Here is a 16,132-nt window from a genome sequence, read left to right on the forward strand (position 1 = left end):
CTCCTCCCCCCCTGTCTGAACCCTAACCCTCCTCCCCCCCTGTCTGAACCCTAACCCTCCTCCCCCCCTGTCTGAACCCTAACCCTCCTCCCCCCCCTGTCTGAACCCTAACCCTCCTCCCCCCCCTGTCTGAACCCTAACCCTCCTCCCCCCCTGTCTGAACCCTAACCCTCCTCCCCCCCCTGTCTGAACCCTAACCCTCCTCCCCCCCCTGTCTGAACCCTAACCCTCCTCCCCCCCCTGTCTGAACCCTAACCCTCCTCCCCCCCTGTCTGAACCCTAACCCTCCTCCGCAAAATGTGTGCCAAACCGAACTGAACCGCTCGGTGGAAACGGGAGGTAAAAGTGATATAAAGAGGACACACACACACACACACACACACACACACACACACACACACACACACACACACACACACACACACACACACACACACACACACACACACACACACACACACACACACACACACACACACACACACACACACACACACACACAGACACACACATTCAGGTGTCGTACAGGTGAAAGGTCACATTACCTTTCATGGCCTCGGCGGCCTGGATCAGCTCTGTCACGGAGCCCGCCACTCGTTTGGAGTAATTGGCCAGCTGCTGCTTCAAGTCGTGAGACGGCTTATGGATGATCTGGAGGGGGGGGGGGGGGACAGAGTCAACCTTTACTAATCATCACACTCTATGTCACTGATGGTTCACATATGCTAAGCTAATGCTAACAGCAGCTAACATTAAAGGTCAGTGACTCACATCACATGTTCAATTTAATTCAAAAAACTTTATTTGTCGCACAATTTGTGATAAAACGGTGACTCTCTGATTTTACTTGAAAGGTTAATCATAGGTGTGTGTGTGTGTGTGTGTGTGTGTGTGTGTGTGTGTGTGTGTCCTCAGTGTGTCCTAGGTAGACTCTTAGTGTATTCAGGTTGGACTGTGTGACAGGTGCAGAGCATTAAAGGCTCAACAGAGAGAGAGAGAGATGTCATTACACAGGAATGGAAAGGCAAACACACACACACACACACACACACACACACACACACACACACACACACACACACACACACACACACACCAAAATGCTAACAACAAGCTGTGGCTGCATCACACCTGCATGCATCACCTGGTTGTTCTGTGATGGCCAGATCTGAACACTGTGAGTGTGTTAGCCACCAGAGGGCACCAGACACCAGAGTGTGTGTGTGTGTGTGTGTGTGTGTGTGTGTGTGTGTGTGTGTGTGTGTGTGTGTGTGTGTGTGTGTGTGTGTGTGTGTGTGTGTGTGTGTGTGTGGGGGGGGGGTTTGTGTCTTAGCAAACTGTGCACACACACACACACACACACACACACACAGGTTAAACATGCTCTTCATACTCAAAAATCTGTTAACCTGCAGCAGCGACAATGTGATATACAACGTCACTGCAGCCTCACACCTGTGCAGGTAAGTCATGTGACCAACTCACCGGCTTTCACCGACATCAGTGAGCATCAAGTTTAAAGGAGCAGAGACATAGAAGAGGAGGAGAGACAGGAAGTCATGACTCAGCAGACGACCTGCTCTGAAACATGACACTGAGTGAGTGTTAACCATCAGTGTGAAAACAGGAACTCATGACTCAGCAAAAACAAAGAGAAGAAGAGTGCAAACCAGGCCTCACCATTAACTAAGGTCTGAAGTTAATGACAGGACAATCCTTCAAAATAAAGGCCTAAAAAGTTTTATTTTGAAATGTGAAATCGTGGAATCTCAAACATCAAATGTGATGAATCAGGATTACAGATTGTTTGTAAATGTATAATCAATAACTAGCTGATAGGTTAAAGGCCAGCCTTAACCCTTTAAGTACAATGAAATGTTTGTGGGTCATCAATCTGTGGCGTCACGATGTTAACTCTGTAGAACCTCGTGAAGGTGCTCGTGATGTCCAGGAGGCACAAATGTCTTCCAGGGGCGCCGCCCACCACGTGGACACACCCCTCCAGACGGCACAGCACGACCGCCTGATACGCCCGGATCCAGTGGGACAGTCACTGCTTCGAGAGAGCACAACCTCTCTTGGGACCGCCGTAACAGACAAATAGCTGGGCGGAGCCACGCATACCGGCGGTACCTGTGACAAAGGCCCGTACAGGGCGGAGCAGCGCTGCCCTGTCTTCCCCTGGGGGGGGCTGGAGTCGAGCCAGCAGTGTTGGCTGATCAGGTTGGACCTTGACAGAAAAAATGTGGCCATCGGCCACAAGGTGACCCCTGAGTGATCCTTACTGGCTCCACCTCAGGCATGAAGGGTCCACCCCCCCCCCCCCTCCTTTAAATGCTGGAGCCCCCGGCAGGAGGGACAGACATGGTGACCGTCCTCAGGCCGCATGGCCGCCATACAGGCAGTACAGCAGTGGGTAACAACATGGCCGACACTGACCAGAAAAAGAAAAGGAGCTGGGAGCGGGAAAGCAGAAACACTGCAGTACAGTGAGCGGACACTAGAGGGAGCACTGCTGGGGTAAGAAACACTAACAGGTAGGAATCGAAACACGTCACGCACAAATCCGGCTTCGAGCAAACACACCGTCTCCAGACCACTAACAGGACGCACCCGTGACGGGAGAGGGAGCGCACACACTGTGCCCTGGCACAATTAATGGGGAGTAAGCGTGCAAACGGCGCCTTCACTCTTAGAAGAAAGCTGCCACCAGACAGGTGCTGTCGGTAAATAATAAGCTAGCTCCAGCTAACCCACACGTAGCGCGTTATCTCAGGCAGACACACCACGCTAACCGTACACAAATAAACTTAACTACGCTGGATGGTGTGAAAACACACGAGCGTCAGGAACTAAAGAAAACTGTGATGTCACAGTTGAGGTGACGACCGACCTCAGCGGTCACACGGCTACAAGCAACAAGCTCAACACATGCGAGGGGCAGACCCTCTGATGACAGTGGAAGATGTAGACCTGTCAGGGTCATCAGGGGTCATCAGGGGTCACGCATGACTTTGTTGGTTTAGCTACTCGACCTGCGCATGCGCGATATATCATGGCGGTCAGGAAGGACGAAATATAATAAACATTGTGTTTCTTTGTGATCAGCTGACAGCAGCAGGTGTACGTGTGTGTGTGTGCGTGTGTGTGTGCGTGCGTGCGTGTGTGTGTGTGCGTGCGTGCGTGTGTGTGTGTGTGAGTGCAGGTAAAGAAGTCTTACCACTAGCACGTGCTCCAGCAGACCCAAATATCCTGTCGCACACTCGTTTCCATAACGCAGAGCTCTCATCTGAACGTCCTTACTGACCTCTGGATGATACGCTGCCTCCTGAGACACACACACACACACACAGACACACACACGCACACACACGCACACACGCACACACACGCACACACACACACAGGTGAGTCAGAAACATGTTCAGGTTTATGTTTAAAGCGACGTCTCACCTGTCCAGGTAATACGTGACGTGACTTCTCACCTTGCAGGAGTGCAGCATGTCAGCGATGGCTCTGCGACTCAGGTTGGCTGTGGCGATGATGTCCTCCTGGCGACATGAGTTCCCAGCAGCCACTGCTTTGGCTGTTGCCATGGTGATGCCTTTGGTCATGCGGATGAACTCCTCAGGTGTGGTGGTTTTTGGAGGAGGTTCTGAGCTGCTGAACACCTGAGCACACAGACAGGTGAGTGGATGGATATTTGAGGACACATGAATAGATAGATAGATACTTTATTGATCCCGAGGGAAATATAATGTATATAAATATATAAATGAATAGATAGATAGATACTTTATTGATCCAGAGGGAAATATAATATATATAAATATATAAATGAATAGATAGATAGATACTTTATTGATCCCGAGGGAAATATAATATATATAAATATATAAATGAATAAATGAATATAAAGTGTCGTACTGTCAGCTCCTGCTTGATGTGCTCGATCGTGGCCTCCAGAGCTCGCGTTCCCTTCGTGGCTTCGTCTTCAACGGCCTTCACCGTCTTCAGGAGAGACGTGACGTTGGTCACCATCACCTGAGGAACAAGGTCACAGGACAGGGGGAGGAGTCACAAAGAATCACCAGGAAACTGCCAATAACACCTGTCCTGTGAGCAGATCCTCACCAGTGTGTGTCATGTGGAGGAAGAAATGTAGCAAAACAAAGGTGCCTCAATCCGTGTGTGTGTAATCAGATATGTGCGTGTAAATGGTTGTGTGTGTATTTATGTGTGTGTGTGTGCATGTGTGTGTGTGTGTGTGTGTGTCTAACCTTGGCCGAGCTCTTGAGCTGCAGCATGCTCGGGTCATCGTGAGGTTTCCCTGCAGCAGCCTTGGTGGAGCTGATCAGGTTCCCCAGAGCTTTGGCCACATCCTTCACTGCATTGATCAGAACCACCTGAGGAGACACACACAAGGTTACAGACTGGACCCAGGTCAAGGTGGAAAACTACCAGAACCAGTAAGTAGAGCATTCACACTTCACAGTATGTACACCATCAGTCTTGAGTTTACCTGTGTCTCTGGGTCCTCTGATCCCAGACTGGCAGCTCCCAGTTTGACTACATCAGCCAGTTTGGTGATGGTGCAGACTGACGACTGGGCGGCCTGGGCCAGTTTCTCCTGACTCGCTCCGGCTCCAGAAACCAGTAACTTGGTGTCTTCCACCAGAGCTTTGGCCGTCTTCAAAATGAGCTCCCTAAACAGATGACAGGATATTTAAGACACCAAATACAGCGGAGTCATAAGAACTCTACACAGAGTCCCTGAGTCCCAGAGTACCTGTAGTCAGTGAGTATTAGTACCTGTAGTCAGTGAGTATTAGTACCTGTGGTCAGTGAGTATTAGTACCTGTGGTCAGTGAGTATTAGTACCTGTGGTCAGTGAGTATCAGTACCTGTGGTCAGTGAGTATCAGTACCTGTAGTCAGTGAGTATCAGTACCTGTGGTCAGTGAGTATCAGTACCTGTGGTCAGTGAGTATTAGTACCTGTGGTCAGTGAGTATTAGTACCTGTGGTCAGTGAGTATTAGTACCTGTGGTCAGTGAGTATCAGTACCTGTGGTCAGTGAGTATCAGTACCTGTAGTCAGTGAGTATCAGTACCTGTGGTCAGTGAGTATCAGTACCTGTGGTCAGTGAGTATTAGTACCTGTGGTCAGTGAGTATTAGTACCTCTGGTCAGTGAGTATCAGTACCTCTGGTCAGTGAGTATCAGTACCTGTAGTCAGTGAGTATCAGTACCTGTGGTCAGTGAGTATTAGTACCTGTGGTCAGTGAGTATCAGTACCTGTGGTCAGTGAGTATTAGTACCTGTGGTCAGTGAGTATCAGTACCTGTAGTCAGTGAGTATCAGTACCTGTGGTCAGTGAGTATCAGTACCTGTAGTCAGTGAGTATCAGTACCTGTGGTCAGTAAGTATCAGTACCTGTAGTCAGTGAGTATTAGTACCTGTAGTCAGTGAGTATCAGTACCTCTGGTCAGTGAGTATCAGTACCTGTAGTCAGTGAGTATTAGTACCTCTGGTCAGTGAGTATCAGTACCTGTGGTCAGTGAGTATTAGTACCTGTAGTCAGTGAGTATCAGTCCCTGTGGTCAGTGAGTATTAGTACCTGTGGTCAGTGAGTATCAGTACCTGTGGTCAGTGAGTATCAGTACCTGTGGTCAGTGAGTATTAGTACCTGTGGTCAGTGAGTATCAGTACCTGTGGTCAGTGAGTATCAGTACCTGTAGTCAGTGAGTATCAGTACCTGTGGTCAGTGAGTATCAGTACCTGTGGTCAGTGAGTATTAGTACCTGTGGTCAGTGAGTATCAGTACCTGTAGTCAGTGAGTATTAGTACCTGTAGTCAGTGAGTATCAGTACCTGTGGTCAGTGAGTATCAGTACCTCTGGTCAGTGAGTATCAGTACCTGTGGTCAGTGAGTATCAGTACCTGTGGTCAGTGAGTATCAGTACCTCTGGTCAGTGAGTATCAGTACCTCTGGTCAGTGAGTATCAGTACCTCTGGTCAGTGAGTATTAGTACCTCTGGTCAGTGAGTATCAGTACCTGTGGTCAGTGAGTATCAGTACCTGTGGTCAGTAAGTATCAGTACCTGTGGTCAGTGAGTATCAGTACCTGTGGTCAGTGAGTATCAGTACCTGTGGTCAGTGAGTATCAGTACCTGTAGTCAGTGAGTATCAGTACCTGTGGTCAGTGAGTATCAGTACCTGTGGTCAGTGAGTATCAGTACCTGTGGTCAGTGAGTATCAGTACCTGTAGTCAGTGAGTATCAGTACCTGTGGTCAGTGAGTATTAGTACCTGTGGTCGGCGAACGTCTCTGCGTTCTCTCGGTTCAGAGTCCCGGCTGTGGCGAACATGATGGTGGTGTCGAGGTCTGCAATTATTCCTGACACAGCGCTGGCGGCAGTGATGCAGGCCTGAGTGCCACGGTTACCAGCCTGCAGGGACGCCAGCACATGAGACACCTGGAGGGAAGGAGCACATCAGATAAGGGGAGGTGCTATAAAAGGATCAGGTGAGAAGAGGTGTAGTAATGGAGCATGTCACGTCTCTGTGGACAGGTGTGGGCGTGTGTGTGTGCTGTGACCTTCTCGGAGACTTTGCGAGCGCTCTCGATCAGCTCCTTCTTGGTGAACGAGTCGTTGGGGCTGCACTGCAGAGCTCCAGCTTTGGTGACGAGCCCAGTGCAGCTGAATCCCAGCTCGCCCACCTGCTTCTTGATGTGGGAGCCGATCTGGAAACACACACACAGGTAAGTATTGATAGGTGTTGTCATGGAGACGTGTTGAGTCTGCTAAGTCAGAATTAATTTTGCTTACCTCGTCATTCTCGGCTGTTATGGCTGCATATTTGGCCTCGTCGGCCAGATTTCCAAACTCGTTGGTCAGCTGGTTGGCGAGTCCTCCAAGGTCGTCAGGGTTGGTGTTGGACTTGGTCACCTGAGGAGAGAAAGAGGTGAACACCTGAGTGTATCCGTCCGATCTAAGCAGGTTCATATTTGATTATAGATACTTCTTTTGATTGTTGTTTATCCATCACGAGTCGAGTTTCACTCTAATGACTTATCGTTATAAAAGACCGACATGGCTGCTGCTGCTGATGCATGTCAAAGGTTCACTACGTGGACAAAAACGCTTTGTTCACTTCACAACAAACATCTGTTCGTTCAAGGAGGAGACAGATGAGCTGCATGTATGAGCTAGCTAACTAGCTAACAGTCAAATGTCTGTGTTCTGATTGACAGTCATATGTGCAGTAATGATTCCTCCTGTTCCATCAGATGGCAGTCATAGGACTTTGAAACATATTGGGTCTCACCATCTCCTGCACGGTGACAGCGATGGCCTTGGCCGTCTTCACCATCGTGGTCTGATAATCTACGAAGGTGCCCTCAGGTTCTGGAGCAGGTGAGTCCTCCATCTTATTGATGGCATCGTTGATAGAGTCCACCATGCCTCCCACCGCTCCTGCTGCGCTCGCTGCTTCAGCCAGCGTCGCCCCGAGATCGTCCACCGCCTCCTTCATCATCTGCACGGATTCCTCAAGAGCCTCCTGCATGTGCGCTGCCTGCACAAGTGACACACAACACAAGTCAACACACAACAAAACATAGAAATTAAATACAAAGAATCTATCTACTGTTACTGCAGAACCTCCATCGTGTTAGCTGACTGAGGACACACAGATGTACTGCACTGGATGGACCTCATCTACAGCTCTTCCTTATGTAAGCTAACGCTTGTCACCATGACTCATAGGGGGTGAAAACACCAGCGTCCAGTCTTTTTTTTACCTTAGGGTTACCTCCCGCCTCCTTGGCCGTGTAGAGCATCTGCAGAGCCGACTCTGTCAGGGTCTTTGTCTGGTCTAAGACTGCCATCTGCTGCTGGCTGCTCAGGATCTTTGATGCTGTGCCGATGGCCGCCATGATAAGAGGCTCAAAGTAACTCGCCATCTGAGACACCTGGATAGGTGGATAGGTATACATATCAGACAGACTGACAGAGAAGTGCCAGTTTGAACCAGTTTAAAACCAGTTTACACTAGTTTAGACCAGTGTAAAACCAGTTCATACCAGTTTTAACCAGTGTGTGTGTACCTTGTGTCCCAACTGGGAGGCCTCTGATCCAGCAGCCACAGCAACAGGATCAATCAAGTTACTGATCTCATGGACGGAGGCCGCCATCTGCTCGTGGAGCGTCTGAAATCGAAACACACGCAATACCCATTCATCAAATACTGTGTGTGTACACCCTGTGTGTGTGTACACCCTGTGTGTATACTGTGTGTGTGTACACCCTGTGTGTATACTGTGTGTGTACACCCTGTGTGTATACTGTGTGTGTGTACACCCTGTGTGTATACTGTGTATGTGTACACCCTGTGTGTATACTGTGTGTGTGTACACCCTGTGTGTATACTGTGTGTGTGTACACCCTGTGTGTACACCATGTGTGTATACTGTGTGTGTGTACACCCTGTGTGTATACTGTGTGTGTGTACACCCTGTGTGTATACTGTGTGTGTGTACACCATGTGTGTATACTGTGTGTGTGTACACCCTGTGTGTACACCATGTGTGTATACTGTGTGTGTGTACACCCTGTGTGTATACTGTGTGTGTACACCCTGTGTGTGTGTACACCCTGTGTGTACACCATGTGTGTATACTGTGTGTGTGTACACCCTGTGTGTATACTGTGTGTGTGTACACCCTGTGTGTATACTGTGTGTGTGTACACCCTGTGTGTGTGTACACCATGTGTGTATACTGTGTGTGTGTACACCCTGTGTGTATACTGTGTGTGTGTGTGTATCATGTGCGTGTATAAAGTGTATAAACTGTGTGTTTACTGTTTGTGTACCTCCATAGAGATGTCCTCTCGGGGTGTTAGCTGTTGGCTAATAGCAGCCAGTGAAGCCTGGTCGACCTCTCTGATGCAGCCGTTCAAAACCTCTATAGCATCATCACACTCTCTCTGACCTGGAGCTTTCTCTCTGTACACACACACACACACACACACACACACACACACACACACACACACACACACACACACACACACACACACACACACACACACACACACACACACACACACACACACACACACACACACACACACACACAATAAAGATTATGTGAAAACGTGACACAGATTAATTAATGTTAATGAAACTGTTCAGAATGTTAAAATATTATTCAGTATATTTTTAGTTGAGCGTACCTCATGTGTGATGAGCTTCTTGATGGAGTCAGAGACCGTCCGGGAGTGTCCAGCCAGAACGGACCATTTGGGCGGGTCTTTGGGGTTGACGGCGAGCGAGCGGGCGGTCTGGATCAGACCGGTTGAGCTCTCCAGCATTGTCCTGGCAGCCATTACAATGGGCTCCATGGCAGCATGACCCTGAGGAAGAGGAAGAGGATGAAGATGGACAGAGCACGTATCACATGTACAGGTGTAAGTCTCCAGGTGAGTCTCACTTCAGGGCTGATCTGAGCTGGGATACTGGAGAACTCCGGGTTCGAGGCGAAGGCGGTCAGATTATCGACGGCTTCTATCAGAGGACCGGTCGCTGCTCGACACTTCTCCCTGTTCTCCTGGTTAAAGGCCCCGTCCAGAGCCTACACACACACACACACACACACACACACACACACACACACACACACACACACACACACACACACACACACACACACACACACACACACACACACACACACACACACACACACACACACACACACACATTGACCTTTACCTGAGAATCACAAAGACTGAATCTGCTCACTGACAGAGTTTAAAGCACCTGTCTGACTCACCTTGATGGACTTGACCAGGTTGGCTGTGGTGTTGGCGACCTCTTTGGCTGATTGGACGAACTGTCTCTTAGCAACAGGGTTTGGCGTTTTGGAGGAGGCGAGGCGACATGCGTTACACAGAGCTGAAGTGTGTTTGGCTACGATGGTGGCAGCAGACAGCACCTGAACACAAACACATCATCAGTAGATGTCACACGGAGCTCAGGTGGGCTGTCTCAGGTGTGTCTGAGGAGGTACCTGGGACTGTGTGCAGGCCGGGTCCACCAGGTTCTGACACGCCATCTGGATGGACTGATTTGCCCGGGCAAACTGAGCCGGGTCAACCAGGCCCTTCTGACCGGCCGAGCTGTTCGGGTCGGACACGCCCACCAGGTAGGCCGCCTGCAAACAGAGATCATGGTTACACAAACACACCTGTGTGTGCGGATGAACATCAGTGTGTACTTACCTGAGCAGCAGCTTCAGTCAGACCACACAGAGCCTTCGAGCCTCCGCTCACAGAATCTCCAAACTCCGGCAGGTTCGAGTTCTTGGCATGATGGGAGATACCAGCCATGGACTCACCCAACACCTGAGCACAGGTAACAGGAAATATTGATAAAGGGGGCGGGTCTAACTTTAAAGAATGTGTGTGTGTGTTTTTACCTTTGAGTTCTCCATCACACTGTCGATGCAGTCAAAGTACGACAACTCATTCACCGCCTCGGTCGGGTTCTCCAGCATCCCTCGCACTGACTAAACACACACACACACACACACACACACACACAGACACACACACAGACACACACACAGACACACACACACGGTTACAAAAAAAGCTCACCTGCACAGGTAACATAAGTCTCTATGTTCTACTGTTTCTTATAAGAATTTAAAAATCTGTTTATTTGTAACCTTGTGAGTGTGTGTGTGTGTGTGTGTGTGTGTGTGTGTGTGTGTGTGTGTGTGTGTGTGTGTGTGTGTGTGTGTGTGTGTGTGTGTGTGTGTGTGTGTGTGTGTGTGTGTGTGTGTGTGTGTGTGTACCTCGAGCTCTCTTAGAGCGTTGTCACACTCCTTCTGACCTGGAGCCTGCTGAGTGCACATTGTGATCAGCTGGTTGATGCTGTCTGTAACCGCCCTGAAGAGACAGACAGGTAAACACACAGACAGGTAAACACACAGACAGACAGGTAAACACACAGACAGGTAAACACACAGACAGACAGGTAAACACACACACAGACAGGTAAACAGACAGACAGACAGGTAAACAGACAGACAGACAGGTAAACACACAGACAGGTAAACACACAGACAGACAGGTAAACACACAGACAGGTAAACACACAGACAGACAGGTAAACACACACACAGACAGGTAAACAGACAGACAGGTAAACACACACACAGACAGGTAAACAGACAGACAGACAGGTAAACACACAGACAGGTAAACACACAGACAGGTAAACAGACAGACAGACAGGTAAACACACACACAGACAGGTAAACACACACACAGACAGGTAAACAGACAGACAGGTAAACACACAGACAGGTAAACACACAGACAGACAGGTAAACACACAGACAGGTAAACACACACACAGACAGGTAAACACACAGACAGGTAAACACACAGACAGACAGGTAAACAGACAGACAGGTAAACACACAGACAGGTGTTGCTCCTACCTGGCTGCAGCAGCGAGCTGGTTCTTGAGGTTGGGGGAGGAGGGGTCAGTGGACAGAGCTTTAGCAGCCAGCAGGAGTTTACTGGACGACATGGAGATGGTCTTCAGGTTAGAGACCACCTGAGTCTGGTCCTCCTTAGACTGCAGAGAAGGGGGGTCAGACAACAATCTTCATCACACCTGTCTAAACTCTCCTCTTCACCTGAGATCATCACACCTGTCTAAACTCTCCTCTTCACCTGAGATCATCACACCTGTCTAAACTCTCCTCTTCACCTGAGATCATCACACCTGTCTAAACTCTCCTCCTCACCTGAGATCATCACACCTGTCTGAACTCTCCTCCTCACCTGAGATCATCACACCTGTCTGAACTCTCCTCCTCACCTGAGATCATCACACCTGTCTGAACTCTCCTCCTCACCTGAGATCATCACACCTGTCTGAACTCTCCTCCTCACCTGAGATCATCACACCTGTCTAAACTCTCTTCCTCACCTGAGATGTTCCTGCCATGTCTTTTCCAGCCTCCAGGAAGTTGCTGAAGTCGTTGCCGAACTTGCTGGTCGCACGGGCGAGGTCCTGCGTGGTCCCTCTGGAGGCCTGGACCACCTCGTTAGCTGATTGGTTCAGACCGGCTGCTACCTCGTTTAGCTGAGCCTGGACCTCCTGGAAGCTCCTTCCACTGGACGGGAACTACAAACAGGAAATGACATTCCATGAACACACTGCAGTTAGAAGAGTCCCCACTGGGGGGCAGCAGATCACTGACCGGTCACTCACAGAATCAGACAGCAGAGTCTTGCTGGCCTCGCCCACCGTCCTGATGGCGTTATCCACGTCTCTCTGACCGGGCAAGCAGTTTACACACCTGTTGAGAGCCTGAGACACCGCTTTAGCCACCTACACACACACACACACACACACACACACACACACACACACACACACACCTGTTAGCTGATGCTAATGTTGTTTGTTCCTCTGATGTCATAATGACTCGTCTGTCACCCAGTGTCTGACCTGAGCGAGTCTCTGCTGACTCTCTGCGTCTCCTGGTTTGGCGACGGCTTTCTTCGTCTCTTCGATCAGATTGGCTGACTTGTCCATGACATCTTTGGCGCAGTCCAACATGGCGGATCGAGCAGGAGAGTTGTCCGTGTTAGCGGCGACCCCTCTAGCTGCTGATGCCAACGACTTCAGAGCCTGAGCCACGTCTCGAGCTGCCATACCTGAGTCAGAGAGACACATGAGGGCTAGATCACGCTCAGGTGAGACGAGACAGGTCACATGTTATGATCCAGGTGAGCGTACCTGTGTAGTTCTCGTTGCCCTGCGTGACCTCACTCAGCAGCTTAGCGACAGACGAGCTCACAGCTTTAGTGCTGCTGCCCAGATCCTGAGAGCATTTCTCCAGCTGACACACAGAGACACGGTTATTCAGTGTGTGTGTGTGTGTGTGTGTGTGTGTGTGTGTGTCTGTGTGTGTGTGTGTCTGTGTGTGTGTGTGTGTGTGTGTCTGTGTGTGTGTGTGTCTGTGTGTCTGTGTGTGTCTGTGTGTGTGTGTGTGTGTCTGTGTGTGTGTGTGTGTGTGTGTGTGTGTGTCTGTGTGTCTGTGTGTGTGTGTGTCTGTGTGTGTGTGTGTGTGTGTGTGTCTGTGTGTGTGTGTGTGTGTGTGTGTGTGTGTGTCTGTGTGTGTGTGTGTGTGTGTGTGTGTGTGTGTCTGTGTGTGTGTGTGTGTCTGTGTGTGTGTGTGTGTGTCTGTGTGTCTGTCTGTGTGTGTGTGTGTGTGTGTGTGTGTCTGTGTGTGTGTGTGTGTGTGTGTGTGTCTGTGTGTGTGTGTGTGTGTCTGTGTGTGTGTGTGTGTGTGTGTGTGTGTGTCTGTGTGTGTGTGTGTGTCTGTGTCTGTGTGTGTGTCTGTGTGTGTGTGTGTGTGTGTCTGTGTGTGTGTGTGTCTGTGTGTGTGTGTGTCTGTGTGTGTGTGTGTGTCTGTGTGTCTGTGTGTGTGTCTGTGTGTGTGTGTGTGTGTGTGTGTGTGTGTGTGTGTGTGTGTGTGTCTGTGTGTCTGTGTGTGTGTCTGTGTGTGTGTGTGTGTGTGTGTGTGTCTCACCGTCTCTCCAGGAAGTGGTTTCAGTTTTCCCTCCTCAGCTGAAACTTTGGCTTCCTGAAGGTTTCTCTCCAGATCTCTGACTGTCGTTAGAGCGTTATCGATCTCCAACGGGCCGCACGCCTCCTGAGCCTGAACACACACACACACACACACACACACACACACACACACACACACAGTGATGATGAGATCACCTCTTGGTAGCGCTCGTCTTTACTATGACAGGAGGTCACGCTGTGATTGGCTGCTGTACCTTCTGTGCGGCGGTGCGGAGCTCAGCCAGCGTGCCGGCCAGGTTCTTGGCACACTGACTGAGCTGCATGGCTGAAGCCTGGTCACTGATGGTGGGGACGGTGGCCTTCGAGGCGGTCACCATCTTCGCTCCAGGCTGACGAACACAGAGAGCATTATGCAGCGTGATAAACATCAGAGCAGGACGCCGTCCATCTGGGGACAATGACCTTTCAAAATAAAAGAGGCAGCTCTACGGTAACTAACCCCAATGACCTTTCAAAATAAAAGAGGCAGCTCTACCGTAACTAACCCCAATGACCTTTCAAAATAAAAGAGGCAGCTCTACGGTAACTAACCCCAATGACCTTTCAAAATAAAAGAGGCAGCTCTACGGTAACTAACCCCAATGACCTTTCAAAATAAAAGAGGCAGCTCTACCGTAACTAACCCCAATGACCTTTCAAAATAAAAGAGGCAGCTCTACGGTAACTAACCCTAAAGAACGACACGTGCAACAAAGACGACCTGGAGCCACCTGACAGCTGATGTTCTGAATCAGTCCAGAAGAGAGGGAGCAGGCGGATGTTTCTGTATTGATCATGTGACCTGTTGAGCTTCAGCTCTGAAGCTTTTCTTGCTCTTGGTTTTAATGATGAGCTGTTCGTTTGTCTCCAGCATTAAACGTTCGTTCTGATAGATTTAAAAGTGGACAGGTTAAACCTGATCCTGGAGGACACGCTCTTGATGTGTGCTTTCAAACTAAGAATCAAGAATGACGCTTACGTTGCAGAACCATCCTCATGTTTGGACCAAGAATTGTTCTACTCCGAACATTTCCTACAGATTTATTGAAGAAGGGTTTTCTGATCCATGGCTGCAGGACACGCGTCTGGTCTTGGGATGCACTTATAGGATCCCTGTGGGATCCCAGTGTGTGGATTGAGAGCTGATGAACGTTGGTTGTTTACAGACACATCGCGACGTCTACCAGTTAAATATGACTCCAACCATTTGAGTGGGAGGAGCTTAAAAGCAGACCTGATGGCCTTTCTGTGACCTCCACGCTGAGATACTGCAGCTCTTCAAAACAAATCCTCTGCACAACCTGAGAGAGCTGCATGGATACACACAGGCTGTTAAAATGTTTGTCCTGCAGGGGGCGCTACAGCGGAGGCTGATAGTTTATAACAGCGTGAAGTCTCTGTGCTCATTATTGACATTAAACATTCAACATGTCTTCTCTGCAGAGTAAATCATTTCAACGTAATATAAATTAATCTGCTCACTTGTACTTCTAAAGGACCAATCAGAGAGCTGCTCTCTTCCTGTGTGATCAATCAGCCAATCAGAGAGCTGCTCTCTTCCTGTGTGATCAATCAGCCAATCAGAGAGCTGCTCTCTTCCTCTGTGATCAATCAGCCAATCAGAGAGCTGCTCTCTTCCTGTGTGATCAATCAGCCAATCAGAGAGCTGCTCTATTCCTGTGTGATCAATCAGCCAATCAGAGAGCTGCTCTATTCCTGTGTGATCAATCAGCCAATCAGAGAGCTGCTCTCTTCCTGTGTGATCAATCAGCCAATCAGAGAGCTGCTCTATTCCTGTGTGATCAATCAGCCAATCAGAGAGCTGCTCTCTTCCTGTGTGATCAATCAGCCAATCAGAGAGCTGCTCTCTTCCTGTGTGATCAATCAGCCAATCAGAGAGCTGCTCTCTTCCTGTGTGATCAATCAGCCAATCAGAGAGCTGCTCTCTTCCTCTGTGATCAATCAGCCAATCAGAGAGCTGCTCTCTTCCTGTGTGATCAATCAGCCAATCAGAGAGCTGCTCTCTTCCTGTGTGATCAATCAGCCAATCAGAGAGCTGCTCTATTCCTGTGTGATCAATCAGCCAATCAGAGAGCTGCTCTCTTCCTGTGTGATCAATCAGCCAATCAGAGAGCTGCTCTCTTCCTGTGTGATCAATCAGCTGGCTAAACACTGAAGCTACAGTGTCTCTACATGCTGAGCTGTGTGAGAGGAGGCAGCTCTCTGTGATGATTAGAGTTTAGACTGCAGTACTCAGTTTAAACACTAGGGGGCGGAGCTACAGACTGCTCCTTTAAAGTAAAGGAAAGATGCAGAGTGCATTTACCTGCAGGAAGTTCTGCGAGGCGCTGATGAGAGCGAGCTGAGCGCTCGGACTGTCGGGCTGAGACTGACTGCCTCTGACGCCCTGAACCAGCTGTGGGATCTGCTCTGCCACCACCTGGTGAAACAAAGAAATGACATGATATCTGA

General features: G+C 49.4%; 1 protein-coding gene across 1 annotated transcript in view; it reads right to left on the reverse strand.

The window, feature by feature from the left end:
• Positions 1 to 513: 513 nt before the first annotated feature.
• Positions 514 to 16,132, reverse strand: part of LOC306819275 (talin-1-like) — a gene marked incomplete at its 3' end in the record, with an annotated part of 22,446 nt that continues 6,827 nt past the window's right edge. The window contains 28 exon segments of the mRNA XM_079373045.1: positions 514 to 651; positions 3,221 to 3,328; positions 3,486 to 3,671; positions 3,928 to 4,044; positions 4,281 to 4,406; positions 4,523 to 4,706; positions 6,308 to 6,474; positions 6,597 to 6,743; positions 6,829 to 6,948; positions 7,328 to 7,576; positions 7,803 to 7,973; positions 8,109 to 8,210; positions 8,875 to 9,009; positions 9,238 to 9,417; positions 9,495 to 9,635; positions 9,837 to 9,998; positions 10,074 to 10,217; positions 10,285 to 10,407; positions 10,482 to 10,571; positions 10,863 to 10,956; positions 11,514 to 11,653; positions 12,011 to 12,208; positions 12,296 to 12,415; positions 12,536 to 12,744; positions 12,827 to 12,929; positions 13,623 to 13,751; positions 13,876 to 14,010; positions 15,987 to 16,100. Coding sequence (XP_079229171.1) covers positions 514 to 651; positions 3,221 to 3,328; positions 3,486 to 3,671; positions 3,928 to 4,044; positions 4,281 to 4,406; positions 4,523 to 4,706; positions 6,308 to 6,474; positions 6,597 to 6,743; positions 6,829 to 6,948; positions 7,328 to 7,576; positions 7,803 to 7,973; positions 8,109 to 8,210; positions 8,875 to 9,009; positions 9,238 to 9,417; positions 9,495 to 9,635; positions 9,837 to 9,998; positions 10,074 to 10,217; positions 10,285 to 10,407; positions 10,482 to 10,571; positions 10,863 to 10,956; positions 11,514 to 11,653; positions 12,011 to 12,208; positions 12,296 to 12,415; positions 12,536 to 12,744; positions 12,827 to 12,929; positions 13,623 to 13,751; positions 13,876 to 14,010; positions 15,987 to 16,100 — 4,032 coding nt within the window.

This window comes from Symphodus melops, assembly GCF_947650265.1.
Source record: "Symphodus melops genome assembly, contig: scaffold_203, whole genome shotgun sequence".
Taxonomy (NCBI): Eukaryota; Metazoa; Chordata; class Actinopteri; order Labriformes; family Labridae; genus Symphodus; species Symphodus melops.